At 43.5% G+C, this 24,062-nt stretch overlaps 1 protein-coding gene across 1 annotated transcript in view; it reads right to left on the bottom strand.

The window, feature by feature from the left end:
- The window catches only part of LOC140714006 (synaptonemal complex protein 2-like), a 63,262-nt gene that overhangs the window by 35,569 nt on the left and 3,631 nt on the right, over nucleotides 1-24,062 (bottom strand). Inside the window, exons 2-6 of the mRNA XM_073024679.1 lie at nucleotides 19,250-19,369; nucleotides 16,489-16,552; nucleotides 16,343-16,412; nucleotides 13,066-13,114; nucleotides 498-562 (exon numbers count right to left, since the gene is read on the bottom strand). Coding sequence (XP_072880780.1) covers nucleotides 498-562; nucleotides 13,066-13,114; nucleotides 16,343-16,412; nucleotides 16,489-16,552; nucleotides 19,250-19,369 — 368 coding nt within the window. The remainder of the gene's footprint in view (nucleotides 1-497; nucleotides 563-13,065; nucleotides 13,115-16,342; nucleotides 16,413-16,488; nucleotides 16,553-19,249; nucleotides 19,370-24,062) is intronic.

Genomic DNA, 24,062 nt, shown 5'->3' with positions numbered 1-24,062 from the left:
CTAAGAAAAACGTTTGAATAACTGATGCTAAATAATATTGGATGTACCTGTTCCAACTTCAAATCTGATTCAAATCTTCAAATCTGAATCCTGAGACGGACTCAGGAGTGGAACTCATTCATAACCCGGGGACTGCCTGTACTTTTAAGTCATTTCTAGATTACTTATAATACCTAATACAATGTAAATGCTATGTAAATAGTTGTTGTATTGTTTAGGGAATAATGACAAGAAAAAATAGTCTGTACATGCTCAAGCAACGAGTGCTGGAGAGAGAACTTCCGGGTTTTCCCGATTCGCGGTTGGTTGAATCCGTGCATACAGAATCTGCGGATAAGGAGGGCCAACTGTAATATCTGGAGTTGCAGATAATATACAATTACTCCTTTGCTTTTGTCACATTCAATAAAGTAAACATTTTTACCAGTTATTTCGTTTTCCCTCTACACTCATAATAGAACTTCTCAAACAGCACTAAGGAACACCAAATGACTTACACATTTTTCTCTTCCCCAGTCTGAGAGTTTCTTTTCCATAGGATCTTCCTCTTTCTTTCACTGATCTACAGTTCCATCAGATAAAACACAGAATGTTGCATCCAAAATATCAAAATGATTACCCAAAAAAAAGTTAATACAGTTGCTGGAAACACACAGGCTGTCAGGAAGCATCTGTGAAGAGAGAATCACAGCTGCACTGAAGGCCTAACCTTTCATTAAAAGTGTTTTATGCTGTCAGGGTCAGTTCCCTAGGTCGATACCAATGGTAAAGCAAGGGATATTCTGGGCCCATGATCACCGATAGCAGCTTAATACATTTCTGCTGCTGCTGATAGCCCACAGAAATTCATTGACACCTAGTTCTGAGTTCACAGATTGACCCTATTTAGCACAACTTATTACCACATGAAATGCAAACTCGCATAGCTTTAAACACTCTACTGTTACGTTCCCCAGTAACCGGGTGACTTACCAGCAAAGATAGAGAGGTCCACTGAAGCCTAGTGCTACTATTTTCAAACGTTTTATTTATAAAGGGGCACAAACGTATGGTTAATACAAAACATTCAGATCATATACATCGTCAAAACTCAATCTAAAGCACAGGTGTAGTAATAATCAATCAAAAATGAGCTCTATCGTTGTCTAGGGGATACTGAGTCCAATGGAATATAAGAGTCACTCAAAGTCTGCAGGCTTCCCCGTTTCGGGAACCACTGGCATTTCACGTGTTGGAGAGAGAGAAAAGGAACACTTGCCCGTCGTCCTTGCGAAGCAAATCCCTGCTGTTAGTTAAAGCGGTTTTTCCTTTTGGGTCCAGCCACAGACTCCCGATCCGGAATCTAACGCACGTGGCTTCCTTCAGAATGGCTTCCCGCTCCGATGGGAAGCACTATCGTGTCTTCTTCGTGTGTCTCCTTGGTGCGTCTGAGGCCCCGCCTCGGCAGCCCACCTTTTATCTGGACTGGCAGGGTTGTAGATGTCAATCAGGGTGGGGGTGAGGCAATCTTTCCCCCATCACCCATCTCACATTGCCCTGAGGGTTTGCACGTAGTCCAGTTCCTTATTCCACAAAGGTGTCTCCCAAGACAATGGCTATGTCCAAGGCTTTTGTCTTGCTGAGCGGCCAGCCCACATTCCAAACCGTAAGGCTCTCTCTCTTGCGATTCTCACAAAGGAGGGGGCTGAGGTCATGACACTACATTCACAAAAGTCTCTCCATCAATAAGTTAACAATACTGGACTCAGGTTCTTATTTTCAAATATCCAATTGCCCAAGGTGGCCAGGTTCCTTCATCTCTGATGCACTTTGGTATCTAGATGATTCCTACCCCAGATGCTGCCTATGGCAAAACCCAGTTCTAGGGTCCATTCATGCCATTAACTGCAGCAGTATCACCCCACCACCTTTTCTAACATCTTGGTCATCTCCTCAGCTTCCTGTACTAGACAAGTTGAAACATTAGCCACCTAAAGGTTGGAAGGTCAGAAGCCAGCACAGGCAAAAATGAATACACGAACTTCAATCTGGGTTCCTCCCCGTAGGTTACAGCAATGGTTTCATCCCTATGGGCCTTCAGTAAGCAGCAAGCTGAAAATCTGACATGCCTGCAGCTGCTGAAAAATCCACCCTGCAGGTCTTCATAAAGAAAAAGAAACTTGTACAAGGCCTCTACAACTGAACAAGTCACAGGTTCACAACTTGAGGAAGATGTTCCAACAATTACACCCCCTAACCTGGAAACAGAAGCTGGGAGAAGGGTGTCACGTTCCACCTCATGTCATAACCAGGACTCTGCATATCTCCAGCGTGAGACAGTTCAATGTCTGATAGCATATGGATTTTTGATGCTCCAATTCTAATACCTTTCCAGCCAGCATTCCGCTTTCTACAAACGAACTTTCACTAAAACTTTGCTGCCCACATCCCATCTTGCACCACCCTACTCATATGTCAGCCCCACATGCTTTCTACACCAGTTCCCTGCCCATCATAATTTTAAAAATTTCTCTAGGAGGCCTACATTGCAACAGATAAGCCTGGATAAGATCTCACATTGCACACTGAGGCAGGTTTAATCAAAAACAATTGGTATAAGCGGGTAATTGTCAGAGTACTTTAGTAATTGTAAAGGGCTGTTTGCAAAGGGTTTCTGTGGGCTTAGTGCTACATCTTACTTTTCGCAGCACATATCAATTATAAAAGAAAACAATTAACACATTTGCAAGGAACACAAAATAGCAGTAGTGATTAAAAGTGAAGATTATAGATTTAGGCTACATCCACACCTGACCGGATAATTTTGAAAACGCCAGTTCTGCATAAAAATGATAGGCATCCACACTATGCGTTTTTGAAAATTTCTATCCACAATGAATGGGAGATTTCGGCGAATCTCCTCCTCCTGCGCGTGCGCAGGACACATCTTTCGAAAACAAGCGACATGTTTGGTGTCGAATCTCACCGTAAAAGTGCGCGTTTGTGTAGTTACAGACTAAAAAAAAAACTTAAAACGACGAACAGCTGTTGGCTTTCATGCAGGAGAACTTAAAAGTAAAAAAAAAACAAATACTGGAGCGTACGGAGGCAACCGACAGGGAGTTCACGGACAGTATGACCCAGCTGACAACAAACATTGAAAAACTGACTAACTCTGTTGCATTAATAAAGCCCCTTGTTAAACGTATAAAACATGTCTGCATCAGTGTTATCTTGTATTTCCAAACAATGCTGTTACACATCTATTGTCAGAGAAGTACTTGCATAAATAGGTAAACCACCTTCATACCAGTAAGGACAGAAAACAGGGCAAAGTGAGTATACTTATTTATTCAGTAAGTTATGGGTCAAAGTATTTGGTGAATACATTTCTAACTCTTCTGGCTTCAGTCTCGTTGCCGTCTGTTCTGAAATTGTTAGGTTGCATTCAAGAAAGCAATGAAATAGCGTGCTGCCGTCTGACAGCATTTTCAAAAGTCTCCAGTTACCCCGTCCACACTGATCTGCCCGAGCAACATTTTCAGAAATACCCACCCTGGAAAGCATTTCTGAAAAGCTCCGGTTTCAGGGGACAAAAACGCTGTTTTCGTCTCGATGGAGGGTAAAAATGAAGAGAAAAAGTTTTGGTTACAGATTTATCCGGCATAGTGTGGATGTAGCCTTAAGGAAGACATTGAATGGAACAATACTAGATTGCAAAACAAGTCATTCCAGACATTTTTATTTCAGGAAAGTCAAAGAAATAGGAGCAGAAGGATTCAAGAGTGCACGTCCACAGACACTTCAATAGCAGCATGGCAAAATGATAAAGGTGCAAAGTAAGACATCTTACAAAACACCTTCCATTATTAACAAACTTTGAATACAAGAGCAGGGAGCTCATGCAAAAAAATGGGATGAATGAATGATTATGATGCAGCTAACAAACAGCATTACAGAGAGCATGGAATCAGTCATACAGCACAGAAGTAGAATCTTCAGACCATGACATCCATGCCAACCATCTACACTGATACCATTTACCCATATGTTGTCCATAGCCAGCTATGCCTGCGGGACACAAGTGCTTCTCTAGATTTTGCCTCAAGAAGGAATCTGCCTCAACAGTGCATTCCATTTCCAACTAAAGGTCTTCATCAGATCCGGACCTGTGGCTCAGAAGGGTAGGGAAAGGAAGAGGAAGGTGGTAGTGGACTCTTATAGTTAGGGGACGCAGGAAAGAAACTCGGATGGTAGTTTGCCCCCCCAAGTGCCAGTGTCCGAGATGTTTCAGATCGCGTCCACGATATCTTGAATTGGGGGGGGGGGGGTGAGGAGCCAGAGGTCGTGGTACATATAGGTACCAATGACACAAGTAGGACAAGGGAAGAGGTCCTGAAAGGAGAATATAGGGAGTTAGGAAGGAAGTTGAGAAGCAGGACCGCAAAGGTAGTAATCTCGGGATTACTGCCTATGCCACGGTGACAGTGAGAATAGGAATAGAATGAGGTGGAGTATAAATGTGTGGCTGGGGGATTGGAGCAGGGATCAGGGATTCAGATTTCTGGATCATTGGGACACCTTTTGGGGCAGGTGTGACGTAGACAAAAAGGACGGGATGCACTTGAATCCCAGAGGGACCAGTGTCCTGGCAGGGAGGTTTGCTAAGGCTACTGGGGAGAGTTTAAACAAGAATTGTTGGGGGGTGGGAACTGAACTGCGGAAAAGGCGGCTGGCTCACAAATAGAGAAAGCTTGGAGACAGTGTGTGAGGGAGGATAGGCAGGTGATAGAAAAGGGATGCACTCAGATGTACGGTTTGAGATGTGTCTATTTTAATGCAAGGAGTGTTGTGAACAAAGCGGATGAGCTTACAGCGTGGATCAATACTTGGAGATATGATGTGGTGGCCATTACAGAGACTTGGATGGCTCAGGGACAAGAATGGTTACTTCAAGTGCCAGGTTTTAGATGTTTCAGAAAGGAAGGGAGGGAGGCAAAAGAGGTGGGGGTGTGGCACTGTTGATCGGAGATAGTGTCATGGCTGCAGAAAAGGTGGACGCCATGGAGGGATTGTTCTACAGAATCTCTGTGGGTGTAGGTTAGGAACAGGAAGGAGTCAATAACTCTACTGTGTGTGTGTGTTTTTTAAAAAAATAGGCCGCCCAATAGTAACAGGGATATCGAGGAGCAGATAGGGTAACAGATCCTGGAAAGGTGTAAAGATAACAGTTATTATGATGGGAGATTTTAATTTCCCAAATATCGATTGGCATCTTCCTAGAGCAAGAGGTTTAGATGGGGTGGAGTTTGTTAGGTGTGTTCAGGAAGGTTTCTTGGCACAATATGTAGATAAGCCTACAGAAGAGAGACGGTACTTGAATTGGCATTGGGAAAAGAACCTGGTCAGGTGTCAGATCTCTCAGTGGGAGAGCATTTTGGAGATAGTTATCATAATTCTATCGCCTTTAAAATAGCATTGGAGAGAGATAGGAACAGACAAGTTAGAAAAGCGGTTAATTGGAGTAGGGGGAATTATGAGGCTATCAGGCAGGAAATTGGAAGCTTAAATTGGGAACAGATGTTCTCAGGGAAAAGTACAGAAGAAGTGTAGCAAATATTCAGGGGATATTTGTGTGGACTTCTGCATAGGTACGTTCCAATGAGACAGGGAAAAGATGGTAGGGTACAGGAACCATGGTGTACAAAGGCTGTAATAAATCTAGTCGAGAAGAAAAGAAAAGCCTACAAAAGATTCAGCGAGCTAGGTAATGTCAGAGATCTAGAAGATTATAAGGCTAACAGGAAGCAGCTTAAAAAGGAAATTAGGAGAGCCAGAAGGGGCAGGATTAAGGAAAACACCAAGGCATTGTACAAGTATGTGAAGAGCAAGAGAAGTGAAAAGAATAGGACTTATCAAGTGTGACAGTGGGAAAGTGTGTATGGAACCGGAAGAAATAGCAGAGGTACTTAATGAATACTTTACTTCAGTATTCACTATGGAGAAGGATCTTGGTGATTGTAGTGCTGACTTGCAGCAGACTGAAAAGCTTGAGCATGTAGATATTAAGAAAGAGGATGTGCTGGAGCTTTAGGAAAGCATCAAGTTGGATAAGTCGCTGGGACTGGATGAGATGTACCCCAGGCTACTGTGGGAGGTGAGGGAGGAGATTGCTGAGCCTCTGGTGATAACCTTTGAACCATCAATGGGAATTCCCGAGGATTGGAGGGTTACGGATGTTGTTCCTTTATTCAAGAAAGGGAGTAGAGATAGCCCAGGAAATTATAGACCAGTGAGTCTTACTTCAGTGGTTGGTAAGTTGATGAAGATCCTGAGAGGCAGGATTTATGAACATTTGGAGAGGCATAAAATGATTTAGTTAGCATGACTTTATCAAGGGCAGGTCATGCCTTATGAGCCTGATTGAATTTTCTGAGGATGTGACTAAACACATTGATGAAGGAAGAGCAGTAGATGTAGTGTATATGGATTTCAGCAAGGCATTTGATAAGGTACACCATGCAAGGATTATTGAGAAAGCAAGGAGGCATGGGATCCAAGGGGACCTTGCTTTGTGGATCCAGGACTGGCTTTCCACAGAAGGCAAAGTGTGGTTGTAGACAGGTCATATTCTGCATGGAGGTCGGTGATCAGTGGAGTGCCTCAGGGATCTATTCTGGGACCCCTACTCTTTGTGATTTTTATAAATGACCTGGATGAGGAAATGGAGGTATGGGTTAGTAAGTTTGCTGTTGACACAAAGGTTGGGGGTGTTGTGGATAGTGTGGAGGGCTGTCAGAGGTTACAGCACAACATTGATAGGATGGAAAACTGGGCTGAGAAGTGGCAGATGGAGTTCAACCCAGATAATGTGAAGTGGTTCATTTTGGTAGGTCAAATATGACGGCAGAATATAGTATTAATGGTAAGACTCTTGGCAGTGTGGAGGATCAGAGGGATCTTGGGGTCAGAGTCCATAGGACACTCAAAACAGATGCGCAGGTTGACTAATTAAGAAGGCATGCATTGTATTGGCCTTCATTAATGTGGAATTGAATTTAGGAGCTGAGAGGTAATGTTGCAGCTATATAGGACCTTGGTCAGACCCCACTTGGAGTACTGTGCTCAATTCTGGTCACCTCACTACAGGAAAGATGTGGAATCCATAGAAGGAGTGCAGAGGAGATTTACAAGGATGTTGCCTGGATTGGGGAGCATGCCTTATGAAAACAGGTTGAGTGAACTCAGCCTTTCCTCCTTGGAGCGACAGAGGATGAGAGGTGACCTGATAGAAGTGCACAAGATGATGAGAGACATTGATCATGTGGATAGTCAGAGGCTTTTTCCCAGAGCTGAAATGGCTGCCACAAGAGGACACAGGTTTAAGGTGCTGGGAAGTAGGTACAGAGGAGATGTCAGGGGTAAGTTGTTGTTTTTTTTTGTTTTTCTTTACTCAGAGTGGTAAGTGCGTGGAATAGGCTGCTGGCAACGGTGGTGGAGGCGGATACGATAGGGTGTTTTAAAGAGATTTTTGGATGGGTACATGGAGGGCTATGGGTAAGCCTAGTAATTTCTAAGGTAGTCAAGTCACTTTTTTATTGTCATTTCGACCATAACTGCTGGTACATTACATAGTAAAAACGAGATGTTTTTCAGGGCCATGGTGTTACATGACACAGTACAAAACTGGACTGAACTATGTAAAAAAACAACACCAGACTACGGACCTACCCAGGACTGCATAAAGTGCACAAGACAGTGCAGGCATTACAATAAATAATAAACAAGACAATAGAGCAGTAAGGTGTCAGTCCAGGCTTTGGGTATTGAGGAGTCTGATAGCTTGGGGGAAGAAACTGTTACATAGTCTGGTCGTGAGAGCCCAAATACTTCAGTGCCTTTTCCCAGATGGCAGGAGGGAGAAGAGTTTGTATGAGGGTGCGTGGGGTCCTTCATAATGCTGTTTGCTTTGCAGATGCAACGTGTAGTGTAAATGTCTGTAATGGCAGGAAGAGAGACCCTGATGATCTTCTCAGCTGACCTCACTATCCGCTGCAGGATCTTGCAATCCGAGAGGGTGCAATTTCTGAACCAGGCAATTATGCAGCTGCTCAGGATGCTCTCAATACAACCCCTGTAGAATGTGATGAGGGTGGGCGGGGGGGGGGGGGGGGAGATGGACTTTCCTCAGCCTTCGCAGAAAGTAGAGACGCTGCTGGGCTTTCTTTGCTATGGAGCTGGTGTTGAGGGACCAGGTGAGATTCTCCGTCAGGTGAACACCAAGAAATTTGGTGCTCTTAACGACCTCTACCAAGGAGCCATCGATGTTCAGCGGGGAGTGGTCGCTCCGTGCCCTCCTGAAGTCAACAACCATCTCTTTTGTTTTGTTCACATTCAGAGACAGGTTGTTGGCTCTGCACCAGTCCGTTAGCCACTGCACCTCTTCTCTGTAAGAAGACTCGTTATTCTTGCTGATGAGACCCACCACGGTCGTGTCATCGGCAAACTTGATGATGTGGTTCAAGCTGAGTGTTGCAGCACAGTCGTGGGTCAGCAGAGTGAACAGCAGTGGACTGAGCACACAGTCCTGGGGGGCCCCCGTGCTCAGTGCGATGGTGTTGGAGATGCTGCTCCTGATCCGGACTTACTGAAATCTCCCAGTCAGGAAGTCTAGAATCCAGTTGCAGAGGGAGGTGTTCAGGCCCAGTAGGCTCAGCTTTCCAATCAGTTTCTGAGGGGTGATTGTGTTGAATGCTGAACTGAAGTCTATGAACAGCATTCGAACGTACGTGTCTTTTTTGTCCAGGTGGGTTAGGGCCAGGTGGAAGATGATGGCAATGGTGTCATCTGTTGAGCGGTTGGGACAGTACGCAAACTGCAGGGGGTCCAGTGAGGGGGGCAGCAGGGTCTTGATGTGCCTCTGATGAGCCTCTTGAAACACTTCACGATGATGGATGCGATTGCAATGGGTCGGTAGTCATTTAGGCAGGACACTGAAGACTTCTTTGGCACCGAGACGTTGGAATGGTGGCGCTGCTCAGGGAGATGTTGAAGATGTCAGTGAGAACATCTGCTAGCTTGTCTGCACATCCTCTGAGCACTCTACCAGGAATGTTATCTGGTCCAGCAGCCTTCCGTGGGTTGACCCTGCACAGGGTTCTTCTCACGTCGGCCACGGTGAGACACAGCACCTGGTCATTTGTAGGAGGGGTGGACTTCCTCGCTGCCACATCATTTTCCACCTCAAAACAGGTGTAGAAGTTATTCAGTGTATCTGGGAGGGCAGCATCACCCGCACGGTCAGGTGATGTTGTCCTGTAGTTGGTGATGTCCTGGATGCCCTTCCACATGCTCTGTGTGTCGCCGCTGTCCTGTAAGTGGCTGTGGATTCACTGGGCATGTGCACACTTTGCCCCTCTGATGGCCCGGGACAGTTTGGCCCTTGTTGTTATTAGGGCTGCCTTGTCACCTGTTCTGAAAGCGGAGTCACAGGTCCTCAGCAGTGCACACACCTCCGCGGTCATCCATGGTTTCTGGTTAGCACATAGTGATGGTCTTGGACAGAGTAACATCATCAATGCACTTGCTGATGTAGCTGGTCACTGATGCCGTGTACTCCTCTAAGTTGGTAGAGTCGCCTTTGGTTGCAGCCTCCCTGAACATGTGCCAGTCAGTGTTCTCAAAGCAGTCTTGAAGAGCAGAGATGGCTCCTGCTGGACAGGTTTTCACCTGCTTCTGAACTGATCTGGAGCGTCTGACAAGCAGTCTGTATGCTGGAATTAGCATAACAGAGATGTGGTCTGAGTATCCGAGGTGGGGGTGGGGCTCTGCCCAGTACATGTCGGGGATGTTTGTGTAAACCAGGTCCAACACGTTCTCCCCCCTCGTTGCAAAGTCCGCATACTGATGGAATTTGGGGAGCACTGACTTAAGGTTTGCGTGGTTAAAATCACCGGCGACAATAAACAGCCCATCAGTTCTGCAGTTCACTAATAGCCCCGTACATTTCACAGAGTGCTTCCTTAGCATTAGCACTGGGGGGAATGTAGACACCGATTAGGAGGACAGTGGTGAATTCCCGTGGCAAATAAAATGGTCTGCATCGAACAGTCACAAACTCCACTAGTGATCAGCAATATCTGGAAAGCAGCACAGAGTTCTTGCACCATTCTGTGTCAATATAAACACACAAACCACCACCGCGGGTCTTACCAGAAAGAGCTGCATCCCCATCTGCTTGGAACAAGGCGAGCCCATCCAGCTGAACGGTGGCGTCCGAAATTCTATCAGTGAGCCACGTCTCAGTAAAAACATACACACAGCAGACTCGGTACTCCCGCTGAGTATTTCGTTGGAGTCGGATGGAGTCCAATTTATTGTCCAGGGAGCGGACATTGGAGAGCAGAATGGACGGGAGAGCTGGTTTGCTTTTGGCCTGGCACAGACCCCTGCCTGCTTGCCTCGCTTCCGCTTCCTCACACATCGCTTACGATGTCCCCATCTCCGGCCACCAGCATCAGGCAACTCCCAGGACTGTAGGCCCAATCCCCTAAGCAAGCCAAGGTCACGTAACTTAACCAGCAGATCTTCATGAAGGTTTGTTTTTGGGCGATCTCTGTATTGTAGCAGTATCTGGCGATGGTAGTCACTCTGTTATCTATTGCCCTAATCAAAAATTGTCTCAAAATTAAATTAGAAAATTAAATTAAAGTAACACCAGGTCTGAAAGACCGCTGCTACTGTGCCGCGCCGCCTCATGGGACATGTTCGGCAGAACTTTGTGGGCCGAAGGGCCTGTATTGTGCTGTAGGTTTTCTGTGTTTCTGTCCCCTCTAATCCTCTTTGCAGAAAGTCTGATCATTGGGCTGTGCTTCTACTCCTGCATTTGGAAATACTGAATACCACAGCACTAGTAATGAGGACCAAAGAAGTATGGCCAAGGAGGCACAGGAGCACTTACAAGACTGCTTTGAGTCAGTGGACTGGACTGTATTAAAGGATTCATCTTCGAGTCCAAATGAGTGCACCACAGTTGTCACCAACTTCATTAAAACCTGATGAATGTGTACCAACGAGAACATACTGTACATACCTGAATCAAAAGCCATGGATGAACCAGGAGATTCATAGCTTGCTGAGGGCTAGATCTGTGGCATTCAAGTCTGGCCACCCAGGATAATACAAGATGATGGGTATGTCAGATGGAAGGTTATCTCAATAGCAAAAGAACAATTCCAGTTGAGGTTGGAGGTAGAATCAGATATACATTAGCTCCCACAGGGTTTGCAGGCAATTACTCCTTACACAGCAAAACTTACCGTGCATGGCAGTGATGCTCCACTCCTTGATGATCTCACTGCCTTTTGTGCTCACTTTGTAAGGGAGAGTACGAGGATCCCTGCAGCACCTGATAACCCTGTGATCTCTGTCTCAGAGGCCAACGTCAGAAGGACTTTCAAGGGAGTGAAAGCTTGCAAGGCAACAGGCCTTAATGGAGTATCTGGTAGGGCTCCAAAAACCTGCACCAACAACAGGCAGATGTGTTCAAAGACATTTGCAATCTCTCATTGCTACAGTCAGAATTTTCCACCTGCTTCAAAGGGCGACAATCATACCAGTGCCCAAGAGCTGATTTAATGACTACCATCCAGTAGCACTCACATCTACAGTGATGAAGTGCTTTGAGAGGTTGGTCATGACTAGAATCAACTCCTGTCTCATCCAAAATCTGAACCCACTGCAATTTGCCTATCGCTACCTTGTTTACATCAGATGGCTCTTCACACTACCTTGGATCATCTGAACAATACTAATATTTGTGTCACAATGTTTGTGACCAATATTGTGTCACAATCATTCCTATAGTTCTGATCTAAAAGCTGCAGAACCTGGGCCTCTTCTGTACCTTTCTCTGCAAGTGGATCTTGACTTTCTCGCCAGAAGACCACAATCTGTGCAGATCAAAAATAACATCTCTACCTCTCTGGTGCACCAAGGATGTGTGCTTAGCCCACACTCTCCTCTCTACATCCATGACTGTGTGGCTAGGCACAGTTCTAATGCCATCAGCAAATTTTCTGATGACACAACTATTATTGGCAGAATTTCAGATGGAGATGAGAGGGCTACAGGAGCAAGATATATCAGCTCGTTGAGTGGCATCACAGCACAGTAAGACAAAAAACTGATTGTGGACTTCAGGAAGGGTAGGACAGGGGAACACAAACCAGTCCTCAGGAGGGATCAATGGTGGAGAGAGAGAGCAATTTCAAGTTCCTGGATATCAACATCTCAGAGGATCTATCCTGAGCTCAACGTATCGATGGCACAACAGCGGCAACATTTCATTAGGAGTTTGAGGAGATTTGCTATAATCACCAAAGACAGTGCAAATTTCTACAGATGTATTGCAGAAGCATTCCAACTGGCCTGATATTGGGGGGGGGGGGTGGAGAAACGGGGCTATTGCATAGGATCAAAATAAGTTGCAGAGAGCCTTAAACGTAGTCAGCTCTATCATGGGCACTCGTTTCCATAGATTCCAGAACATCTTCAGGGAGTGATGACTCAAAAAGGTGGTTTCCATCATTTAGGACCCCATTACTAAGGACATGCCCTCTTCTCATTGCTAACACCAGGGAGGAGGTACAAGAGCCTGAAGGTGCACACTCAATGATTCAAGAACAGCTTCTTCCCCTCTTCCATCCAATTTCTGATTGGACACGAACCCATGAACACTACCTCACTAGCTTTTTGCACTACATATTTAACTTAAATATTTAATTAAAATTGACCATACTTACTTTAATTCAGGTTATTATGTATGCATTGTACTGCTGCTGCAAAGCAACAGATTTCAAGACATATGCCGGTGATATTAAACCTGATTCTGAATTGGCTTTTCTCAGTTCTGACAGTCTTTGACCTGAAGCAAGAACCATTGCTCTGCCCCAAAGATGCTGCCTGATCTGCTGAGTGTTTCCAATGTTTTATTTTTATTTGTCAATCATACAAGATGAAAATACCAAGCAACCAGGAGACACAAAGGCAAAATAAACTAACCACCACATCAATTTGTTTGCTCACCTGTAATTTCTCTGCAGAATCAGAGGTTTCAAAATCAAATACACTTTCCCTTGTAGGAAACAAAAAAGATGATGATTTGATTTCAGTGCATTTTCACCCAACTGTTCAAAGTAAATTTACTATCAAAGTACATACATGTCACCATATACAACCTGGAGATACATTTCTTGCAGGCATTCATAGTAAATACAAGAAACAATAAATGAAAGTCTGCAGACAAAAAACAACCAACTGCAAACATAGAAAGACAACAAACTGCAAATATAGAAAAAAAAAGAATAATAAATAAACAATAAATAGAGAACATGAGATGAAGAGTCCTTGAAAGTGAGTCTAAAGATTGTGGGGACAATTTAGCAATGGAGTGAGTGAAGTTATCCCCTCTAGTTCAAGGGCCTGATGACTATAGGGTAATGTATGAAATGTAGGCCTCTGTTAGTCTCAATAGATCATGGATTTGCACCTTGAAAAGTTTCCAGGGCGCAAGCTTAGGCAAGGCTTTTTTAAAAATATATATATATATAAATGGAAGACCGGCAGTTGCCCAAGCTGCAGTCTCCCCTCTCCACACCACCAATGTTGTCCAAGGGGAGGGCATTAGAATAGGGTAATCCGGTGGTGTGGGTCCTGAGAATCTTGTACCCTCTTCCTGATGGCAACAGTGAGAAAAGAGCATGGCCTGCTGAATGGTGGTGGTCCTTGATGATTGTCGCAGGAAAGCAGCGTCCATGCTCAATGTAGATGTGCTCAATGGTGGGAAGGGCCTTACCCACGATGGACTGGGCCATATTCTCTTCAAGGGCATTGGTGTTATCCCTTATAAAAACAAACTGCATTCATTTATTGCATCTTTAATGTACTGAAGTGATTCAAGACTTTACAGGAGGACCTTGGGCCAAATTGGTCTCAATTTATACAGAGTAGATCAGGTCAAGAAAGATGAACTTCAATGAAGCATTTATAAAGGAGCATCAGGGAGAAGAATTTCTGATGATGAAAAATCAGGTGGCAGCATGGACTGCAAGAAAGATGCACCAGCTAAGTGAACAGGCAAGGACCTAGTAGACAGACTACAACAGCAAACTGTTGAGAATTAGAAAGGCAGATTGAAATCTGCTGGTGTATAGAAAGAGCTGGTTATTCCCAAATGAAAAATCTCTAAATGCAACAGAGGGCAGAAAGCAAGAGCACTAGCTTTTATTGCAAAGGAATTGAGTAATGCAAAGAGAGATATTTTTGTACAGTTATCTAGGCTTCTGGGTGAGTGTTGATGTTGAGTACAGGTCTGGCCTCTCTCCCCAATGAAGGGATTCAACTGCAGCAAAAGCCTCACTGGATCAATAGCTGGGATGGTGGCATTAATATATGAAGGGAGAATAAGATTGTTTTACTACATTAGAAAAATTAGCGGTAAGGAAGATAAAACTTTTTTTTAGGGTCTTAGCAAGGTGGATGCAGAGTTGATATTTCTCCCTGTGCTGTCAAGAACTGGGAGGCGAGGGGGGAGGGGGTGCACAGAATCAAAATGTGGTCAGCCATTCAGTGTAGATAGGAGGGCTTATTTGCCCCAAGGGCAGTAAAATATTAAATTTCACTTTTAATTCTCACCCTTCCCTCATCTTTCCACCTCCACACATCTCAACAGTTTTCTGCATTTCATTGAATATACTAAAGTTGACGAATACCCAAATCCATGCTCCACTTCAATCCACACAGCACCTCATAATCTGCTTTGGAATGGACCCTTTTCCATTCTCCCAGATTCCAATAAAATCACTTTCCGTATTTGCACTATTGAAGTTCTTCCATTACCCTCACCCAAAGATTCTCTTCCATCACAGCTGACTGGACCTCCAATTCTCAGTTCCATTTCTTGCACCTCTCAGAATTGCAATAGTGCTTTCCCTTCTTTCTAACCATTTTAGTCCCCTATTCAATCCGTCAGCTGCATGTAACATGCTTCCAAAAACATCTAGCTCTTCCTTCCCAGCAGACAGATGGACTGTTCTCCCTGGAACATACCCCTCCAACTATCATTTCCCTCATGTCCACCCACAGCACGCTTCTCTGCAAGTGGGGGGCATCATAACCCTAGTCCTCGAATAGCAAAGCTCAAAGAACTAGTAGAATTCAGTAGTAGTAGTGTTCTTACTACTCCACTCAGTATTCACACTGATCAGTTGTCCTGCTGCTGAAGCCTCCGTTGGTCAGAGTTGTCCATCGATATTGCATCCTAACTGTCTAGATATGCAAGCCAGGGCAGTATAATATGGAGAGCAGGCTGTTGCCCACGTAGCAATCTCCCCCTCTCCATGCATCTGATGAACTTAAAGGAACAGCAGAGACCAATACAGTTTGGCACCAGCAATGTTGCAGCAGTTGCCAGTCAGTATTAAACCTTAGGGACTCCAGCTCCGAACTTCCCTCCCTCAGGATTTACTCATAAAGCCTTCTCCATGAGTGGGCATAGCCACCAGGTAGCGGAGGTTTGATATCGCAGTGTTCTTTCTCTTGGATGAGCTGCCAACCTCGGCTGATGAGTCCCATCTGCTTGAAGCAACTGGCTTTAAGGCACCAGTAACCTGCCCCTTCTCTGGTCAGTAGAAACTGTTCCCCTGGGCTTAGTAGCTAAGCCACACATGAAGGCCAGTTGTCTAACCAGTACAAAAACAGCAAGACTTTCCCATTCAAGTGTTGACTACTTCAAAAGCCACTCACATTTCTGTACTTCTCTTTTGTATTCCATTCTCTTCTTCCTTATGATCCAACTTTGGCATTGAACCACCAACACATTTCCTTTTCAATCTTTGTACAGTTAAACACAATCCTTCAGTCTAATTAATTACAGAAAATGTGCAAGAGCTTTCTTACTCGCCCAGATGTTGGCACCCTTTGATATGTTATTGGACATGTGCTGCTCTGCTTTGCAAGTTGCAGACCATGCATGCTGTTACTCAAATTGCAATGCACACATTTCAAAATCTAACGTACAAGTTGAAATCTAACTCAGAAATGGGCATGACCTACTTGAATCAAAACTACAAAAGAGGCTTATTTTGTTTATGCACAAGAAACTGAAAAAAAAACTCAGGGAGTATACATTTCCCTAGGCATCACTTCTATATAAAAAGAAAGTCTGGTCTGCTATCTTCACCATTAGATACCACGTGTTTCTCAGCTGACAGACGCGAGATCACTGACAAACAAGGGCTGATCTTAGATTGCTGTACTATGCCCAGCCCTGTAGAAAACAACAGCACAGATGTTAGATACTTACAGGAGGTTACTTTTTGTTCTTTCAGGTTGGGCAGTCAAGTTATGTTGTATATCTGAAGTCTCCATCTCTACTGATAAAGGGGAACATATGTAAAAAAAAAAGTATTTTGCAAAAGGGGAACAAAATACAAGCTAAAGAATACTAACCGGTGTCCTCCACCATGGAAATTTGCTTCAAATCTGGTTCCATTTCCATAAGGGGAGTGATAGCCTATTAAAATATTTGGCAGAAATATAAGTTGTTAGAATACTTGTCACTGAAGATCAGAAGTAGATTTGTAATGTACAATGCACAACTAAAGGAAAATCTGTAAAGTCTCCCAAGTGAAAATGGACTTCTAGGAACAATTCGTTATTAAAGAACTTAAAAAAAAGTCAAAGCATTGACATCATTCACATAGATCACAGTTGATCTTTCACCTCAAATTACTCTCCTGCACTAACCCTATACACTGGTTCATTTAATATCTAAAAAACTAAATATCTTAATATCTAAAATCAGTAGAAACAGAAGCTTGTCATGAAAGGACATAGCAGAATATACATCAGTTACAGATATGGGTGGAGGAATAGCAGATGGCATAGATAGATGGCATAGTAGACAGTCTTGTTGCTTAGGGTAGCAATGTGAAATGCTTGAGGACATTCTGTTGGAAAGAGTGCAGTGGTTCATCCCCATCTACAGGCAGTTAAATTAACAGTTTATCATGTTTCTCATTTTCCATTGGCTAAGTACCCACATGATGCAATTGTTTTAATTATGTAGCCTATTAAGTAGTTTATTTCGAAGGAATTTTCCTTATCAATGATAAACCTTGATGGATTTTTCCAGAGGTGCCATCTTTATTTTTTGTCTTTGCATTCTTTGCCATTCATTTACCTCTTAGCATCATTTTGCATCTCTTTATTTAGTTTGCTTCATTAGAATTAAAACTGCTCATCATTCCTGACTCGAGGATCAGAAATTAAACAGATCCAACAATACATTCAATGTAAGGGGGGGAAAGTTTCAAAGAGATGTCTGGGGCAAGCACTATTAAAAAAAAAAATGGCAGTGTTAGGTGCCTAGAACAGGCTGCTTGAGATAGATGTGCCTAGTGGTGTTTAAGATAGACACATAAATGGGTGCAGAGAATGGAAGGGTATAGATCATGTGCAGACGGAAGAGATTTAGTTTAACTTGGCATCGTATTTGACACAAAGGGCCTGTTCCTGTGCTGCATTCTTCAAAATTAGATTCAGATTCACTGATTCATTATGAAATTTGTCATCAGCTATACAGTGTAAGACAAAAATTACTATGTTAGAGTTAATGTGTCATTCAGAAACCCAATGATTAAGGGAAAGCTATTCTTAAAATGTTGTGTGGGATATCAAGCTCCTGTACCTCCTCCACAAGGAGAAGAGGGCATGTCCTGTTCACCCTGTACACATCAGACTTCCAATATAACTCGGAGTCCTGCCATGTGCAGAAGTTCGCTGACGACACGGCCATAGTGGGGTGCCTCAAACTACCTGCGTCTCAATATCACCAAGACCAAGGAGATGGTGGTGGACTTTAGGAGATCTAGGCCTCATATGGAGCCAGTGATCATTAATGGAGAATTTGTGGAGCAGGTTAAGACCTACAAGTATCTGGGAGTACAGTTAGACGAGAAGCTAGACTGGACTGCCAACACAGATGCCTTGTGCAGGAAGGCACAGAGTCGACTGTACTTCCTTAGAAGGTTGGCGTCATTCAATGTCTGTAGTGAGATGCTGAAGATGTTCTATAGGTCAGTTGTGGAGTGCGCCTTCTTCTTTGTGGTGGCGTGTTGGGGAGGCAGCATTAAGAAGAGGGACGCCTCACGTCTTAATAAGCTGGTAAGGAAGGCGGGCTCTGTCGTGGGCAAAGTACTGGAGAGTTTAACATCGGTAGCTGAGCGAAGGGCGCTGAGTAGGCTACGGTCAATTATGGAAAACTCTGAACATCCTCTACATAGCACCATCCAGAGACAGAGAAGCAGTTTCAGCGACAGGTTGCTATCGATGCAATGCTCCTCAGACAGGATGAAGAGGTCAATACTCCCCAATGCCATTAGGCTTTACAATTCAACCGCCAGGAGTAAGATATGTTAAAGTGCCGGGGTTGATTGTATTTAATGTATTTAAGTAAACTTCTTAAGAACTTTTTAAAAGCTATTATTAATGCTTTTTGAGAGAGTGATTTAGATGCATATCATATTTTTACTGAGTTAAGTATTGTATGTAATTAGTTCTGCTACAACAAGTGTATGGGACATTGGAAAAAATGTTGAATTTCCCCATGGGGATGAATAAAGTATCTATCTATCTATGTCTGAATGATGAAGGTCCTTAATGATGGATGCTGCCTTCTTGAGTCACACCTTTCGAAGATGACCTTGACAACAGGAAGGGTTGTGCTGTGATGGAACCAGTTGAGTCAACAACCCACTACAACAGGCATTACAACCTAGGGTCCAAGGGCCCCTTGCTTAATTGTATTGGTCAATGGCATAAAAAAAATTGGGAACCCCTGCTCTACAACCTCTTGTTCTAGGTCTGTCTTGTGCTAGATGGACTTTGTAACAAAGGTGCACTGCCCTACATCAATGGATCTTATTCAGCAACATCCAGGTCCATCTGAATGTTTTCAAATCACTGACCATTTCAAACAAAAATAATTGAGTTGGTGATTTCATTTTCCCTACACATTATATTCTATCATCAATTCACATGGCCTGTCGATATCCTTATAAATCAGGGGTCAACTCATTATGCCCAAAATATTATCCACAAGAGAATGAGATGCTGTGAGGGTCAATTTAATTCTATGTCCAATGAAACATGAACACTTACAGAAAAGCCTGGCTGAAAACAAACTGCCCAAAACTCAGCAAAACCTCACCTTTAATGACTTGTGCTCTCTCTCTGCATCACTGTGGTATCTCTGTTCTTCATGTTGCTTCTGCCTAATCCGTCTGTCAAGTTCTCCTTCACTGGCAGTTGAATTTTCACCATGATTCATCTATTTAAACAAAGCAATTTTAAATCAAAGCAAAATGTTATAGAATTACTACAATGAAAATCAAAAATCTTGTAGTATTAAGTAATGTACCTTTAAATATTGACAGGAATTTCTGTAGGTACAGATCATTTGTAATGTACCATGGTATGAAACCCATTCATCGGCACATTCCTTGAGGGAGATTGGTATCTAAAATACCACAGAGGATGAAGAGCTTCACCACAAACACAGCAAAGCTAATTTCATCACTGATAACCCTCTCATTCAGTGGATGTCAGGAATGGCCTTTACATACCAGTCTCAACATCCACAAAGCTGAAATTAACTATAAAAATTCCCATTCTAAACAGTTGCTGTAAGAACACAAAATTGGATCTGCTGTGACAAATGCTTTCCAAAGTGTACAGGAGTGAGATGGAATACTTGTACAACTTCACCACTTGTGAAGCTCTTCTTGATCAATGACAAAGCAGCTTGCTTGACTACCACCCCTCCACCATTATAAACATTCAATCCTCCTCACCAGTGCACAGTGGCTGCTCTGTTGCAATTGACCAAGGTTTCCTCAGCAGGGCTTTTGGAGCTGCACCTTGGTAATTTGCTACACTACATATTGTAGGTGGGCCATGTTGTATCAGTGGTGGAGGGACTGACAACGGCTCCTTTGTCCTTGACGGGATAGCTACGTATTCATTCATTCCACAGTACAGAGTTGGCAGAGTGCTGGCTTATTTGGTATATTGTGAGCAACTCTGGACCCCACATCCAAGGATGGAGGATCCAGAAGAGTCTTACAAAAATGATTCCAGGAATGAAAGGCTTAACCATAAGTTCTGCATCTATACTAAATGAAGTTCAGAACTAATGAATATTGAAAGACCTGGATAGAGTGGTTGTGGAGAGGATGCTTCTACTAGCAGGAGAATCTAGAATCCAAAGGCACGGCCTTAGAATAAAGAGACACCACTTTAAAACTGAGATGGATGATTTTCTTCAGAGGGTGGTGAATCTGGGGAATTCATTGCTACAGGGGGCTGTGGAGGCAAAGTCATTTTGTGTATTCAAGGCAGAGATTGATATAGCCTCAAGGATCATAGGGAGAAAGTGTGAGAATAGTGCTGAAAAATATCAGCCATGATTGTTTGGGGAAGCAGATTCAATGGGCCAAATGGTCCAATTCTGCTACAATATCTTATGGTTGTATGTGACCTGCAAAAACCAGAAAACTCAAACTTCTGCCTGGAGCAGAATGATGCCCACTGGCCTCCAGCAAACAAACATAATTGTGAGAGAATGCAGTGCTGTAAACTGGATGGATATCAGAATCAGTTGTATAGAACACAGACCCTTCTGCCCATCATTTCAATGCTGTCTATCCTATCCTATCTGCATGCATAGCTATATCCTTCAATGCCTTCTTAATTCAGTGCTTGTCTAAATGCCTCCTAAACTGTGATTGCACCCAATTCCTTGCCCTCTTTCAGTAGCACTTTCCAGATATGAACTCTTTTTAAATCTTTTTATTAATTTTTAAACAAATATAAGAAAAGACAACATTGATTTCAAAGAGCTTGAGTGTACATAATTAATAGGCTAGAATACAAATACAAGCAATTAATAATTTGCATATAATAGTCTCCCAAACTCAAAGTAGGTTGCAAAAAAATGGAAAAATAAAAAACAAAAAAACTAACCTAACCGACATAGGCTATTGCATCATATCAAATATACACAGTAGTGTCAATAACTCTGCACCTCTATCCAGACAATTAAAGATGAGAAAAAGGTTTGGGAAAGGTCAGTTTAAACGTATGAAAATCTTGGATAAATGGTCTCCAAGTTTCTTCAAATTTGATCAAGGGGTCAAAAGTGACACTTATAATTTTTTTCTAAACTCAAACAAGAAATAGTTTGGGAAAACCATTGAAATGCAGTTGGAGGATTAATTTATTTCCAGTTCAATAGGATAGATCTTCTAGCCATTAATGTCACAAATGCAATCAACCGCCAAGCTGAGGGGTATAAATGACTGTTATCCAACAGGCCGAAAATTGCAGTGATAGGATGAGGTTGCAATTTGACATTCAAAACTGTTGAAATAATGCCAAAAAAAATCTTTCCAGTAATTTTGCAAACAAGGACAAGACCAAAACATATGAGTTAATGAAGCAACTTCAGAGTGAAATCTGTCACAGCTTGGATTAACATGGGAATAAAATCGAGCAAGTTTGTCCTTGAATTGTATTAGGGCATGTTTGACAAAAATAGAAGAGTTAACTAACTGTAAAATTTTCTCCCACTGCTCTGTAGGTAAAAGACAGCGGTGAAGCGGGGAAGATTTGAAAAGGACACAGCCTTATACAGCGGACAGTGGAGTGAGCCAGGAGCAGAGTGAGGGCTTAAGGGCTTTGGCAGAAACGGGTGAAGCAAGGTAGGTTTAGGTTTCAATTGTTCCTGTTATTTGAGGAAAGGGGAAGTATGAGTGTGAGGGCAGCTTGTTGTTCTCGGTGGCGGATGTGGGAGGTCCTGGAAACTCATAGCCTCCCGGACGCCCACATCTGTGCCAGGTGCGCCGAGCTGCAGCTCCTAAGGGACCGTGTTAGGGAACTGGAGCTGCAGCTCGATGACCTTCGTCTGGTCAGGGAGAGTGAGGAGTTGATAGAGAGCAGTTACAGGTAGGTGGTCACACCAGGGCCACAGGAGGCAGACAGGTGGGTCACGGTTAGGAGGGGGAAGGGGAAGAGTCAGGTACTAGAGAGTACCCCAGTGGCTGTACCCCTTAACAATAAGTATTCCTGTTTGAGTACTGTTGGGGGGGGGGGGGGGGGACAGCCTACATGGGGGAAGGCAACAGTGGCCGTGCCTCTGGCACAGAGTCTGGCCCTGTAGCTCAGAAGGGTAGGGAAAGGAACAGGAAGGCAGGAGTAATAGGGGATTCGATAGTTAGGGGGACAGATAGGTGATTCTGTGGACACAATCAGGAGACCCGGGTGGTAGTTTGCCTCCCTGATGCCAGGGTCCAGGATGTTTCTGATCACGTCCAAGATATCTTGAATTGAGGGGGGGGGGGGTGAGGAGCCAGAGGTCATGGTACATATAGGTACCAATGACACAAGTAGGAAAAGGGAAGAGGTCCTGAAAGGAGAATATAGGGAGTTAGGAAGGCAGTTGAGAAAGAGGACCACAAAGGTAGTAATCTCAGGATTACTGCCTGTGCCACGCGACAGTGAGAGTAGGAAGAGGTGGAGGATAAATGTGTGGTTGAGGGATTGGAGCAGGGGGCAGGGATTCAAGTTTCTGGATCATTGGGACCTCTTTTGGGGCAGGTGTGACGTACAAAAAGTATGGGTTACATTTGAATCCTAGGGGGACCAATATCCTGGCAGGGAGATTTGCTAAGGCTACTGGGGAGACTTTAAACTAGAATGGTTGGGGGGTGGGAATCAATTTGAAGAGAGTAGGGGAGAGGAGGTTAGTTCACAAATAGAGAAAGCTAGTAGACAGTGTGTGAGGGAGGATAGGCAGGTGATTGAGAAGGGCAGTGCTCAGACCAAAGATGTAGGGGAGAAGGAAGAAAAAGATAATAAAGTTGATCGCATTGTAAATGTAGATAATCAGAGGAAGAGGTGGAGAGTTTCTTAAATGCATCTATTTTAATGCTGGGAGCATTGTAAGAAAGGTGAATGAGCTTAGAGCATGGATTGATACCTGGAAATATGATGTTGTAGCTATTAGTGAAACATGGTTGCAGGATGGGTGTGATTGGCAACTAAATATTCGTGGATTTTGTTGCTTCAGGTGTGATAAAATCAGAGGGACAAGAGGAGGAGGTGTTGCATTGCTTGTCCAAGAAAATATTACAGCTGTGCTTTGGCAGGATAGATTACCGGGCTGGTCTAGGGAGACCATTTGGGTGGAATTGAGGAATAGGAAAGGCGTAGTAACACTTATAGGGGTGTTTTATAGACCACCTAATGGGGAAGCAAGAATTGGAGGAGCAAATATGTAAGGAGATAGCAGATATTTGTAGTAAGCACAGGGTTGTGATTGTGTGAGATTTTAATTTTCTACACAGACTGGGAAGCCCATTCTGTAAAAGGGCTGGATGGTTTGGAGTTTGTAAAATGTGTGCAGGTTAGTTTTTTGCAGCAATACATAGAGGTACCGACTAGAGAAGGGGCAGTGTTGGATCTCCTGTTAGGGAATGAGATAGGTCAGGTGACGGAGGTATGTGTTGGGGAGCACTTCAGGTCCAGTGATCACAGTACCATTAGTTTCAATATAATTATGGTGAAGGATAGGACTGGATAGTTGAGATTTTTGATTGGAGAGAGGCTAACTTTGAGGAGATGCAAAAGGGCTTAGAAGGAGTGGATTGGGACAATTTGTTTTTAATGGGAAGGATGTAATAGAGAAATGGAGGTCATTTAAAGGTGAAATTTTGAGGGTAGAGAATATTTATGTTCCTGCTAGGTTGAAAGGAAAGGTTAAAAATTTGAGAGAGCCATGGTTTCCAAGGGATATTGAAAACTTGGTTCAGAAAAAGAAAAAGATCTATAATAAATATAGGCAGCATGGAGTAAATGAGGTGCTTGAGGAATATAAAAAAATGTTAAAAGAATCTTAAGAAAGAAATTACAAAAGCTAAAAGATACGAGGTTGTTTTGGCAAGCAAGGTGAAAATAAATCCGAA

Source organism: Hemitrygon akajei, chromosome 20, assembly GCF_048418815.1.
Source record: "Hemitrygon akajei chromosome 20, sHemAka1.3, whole genome shotgun sequence".
Classification (NCBI taxonomy): Eukaryota; Metazoa; Chordata; class Chondrichthyes; order Myliobatiformes; family Dasyatidae; genus Hemitrygon; species Hemitrygon akajei.
This window is presented reverse-complemented; position numbering and strand designations above follow the sequence as displayed.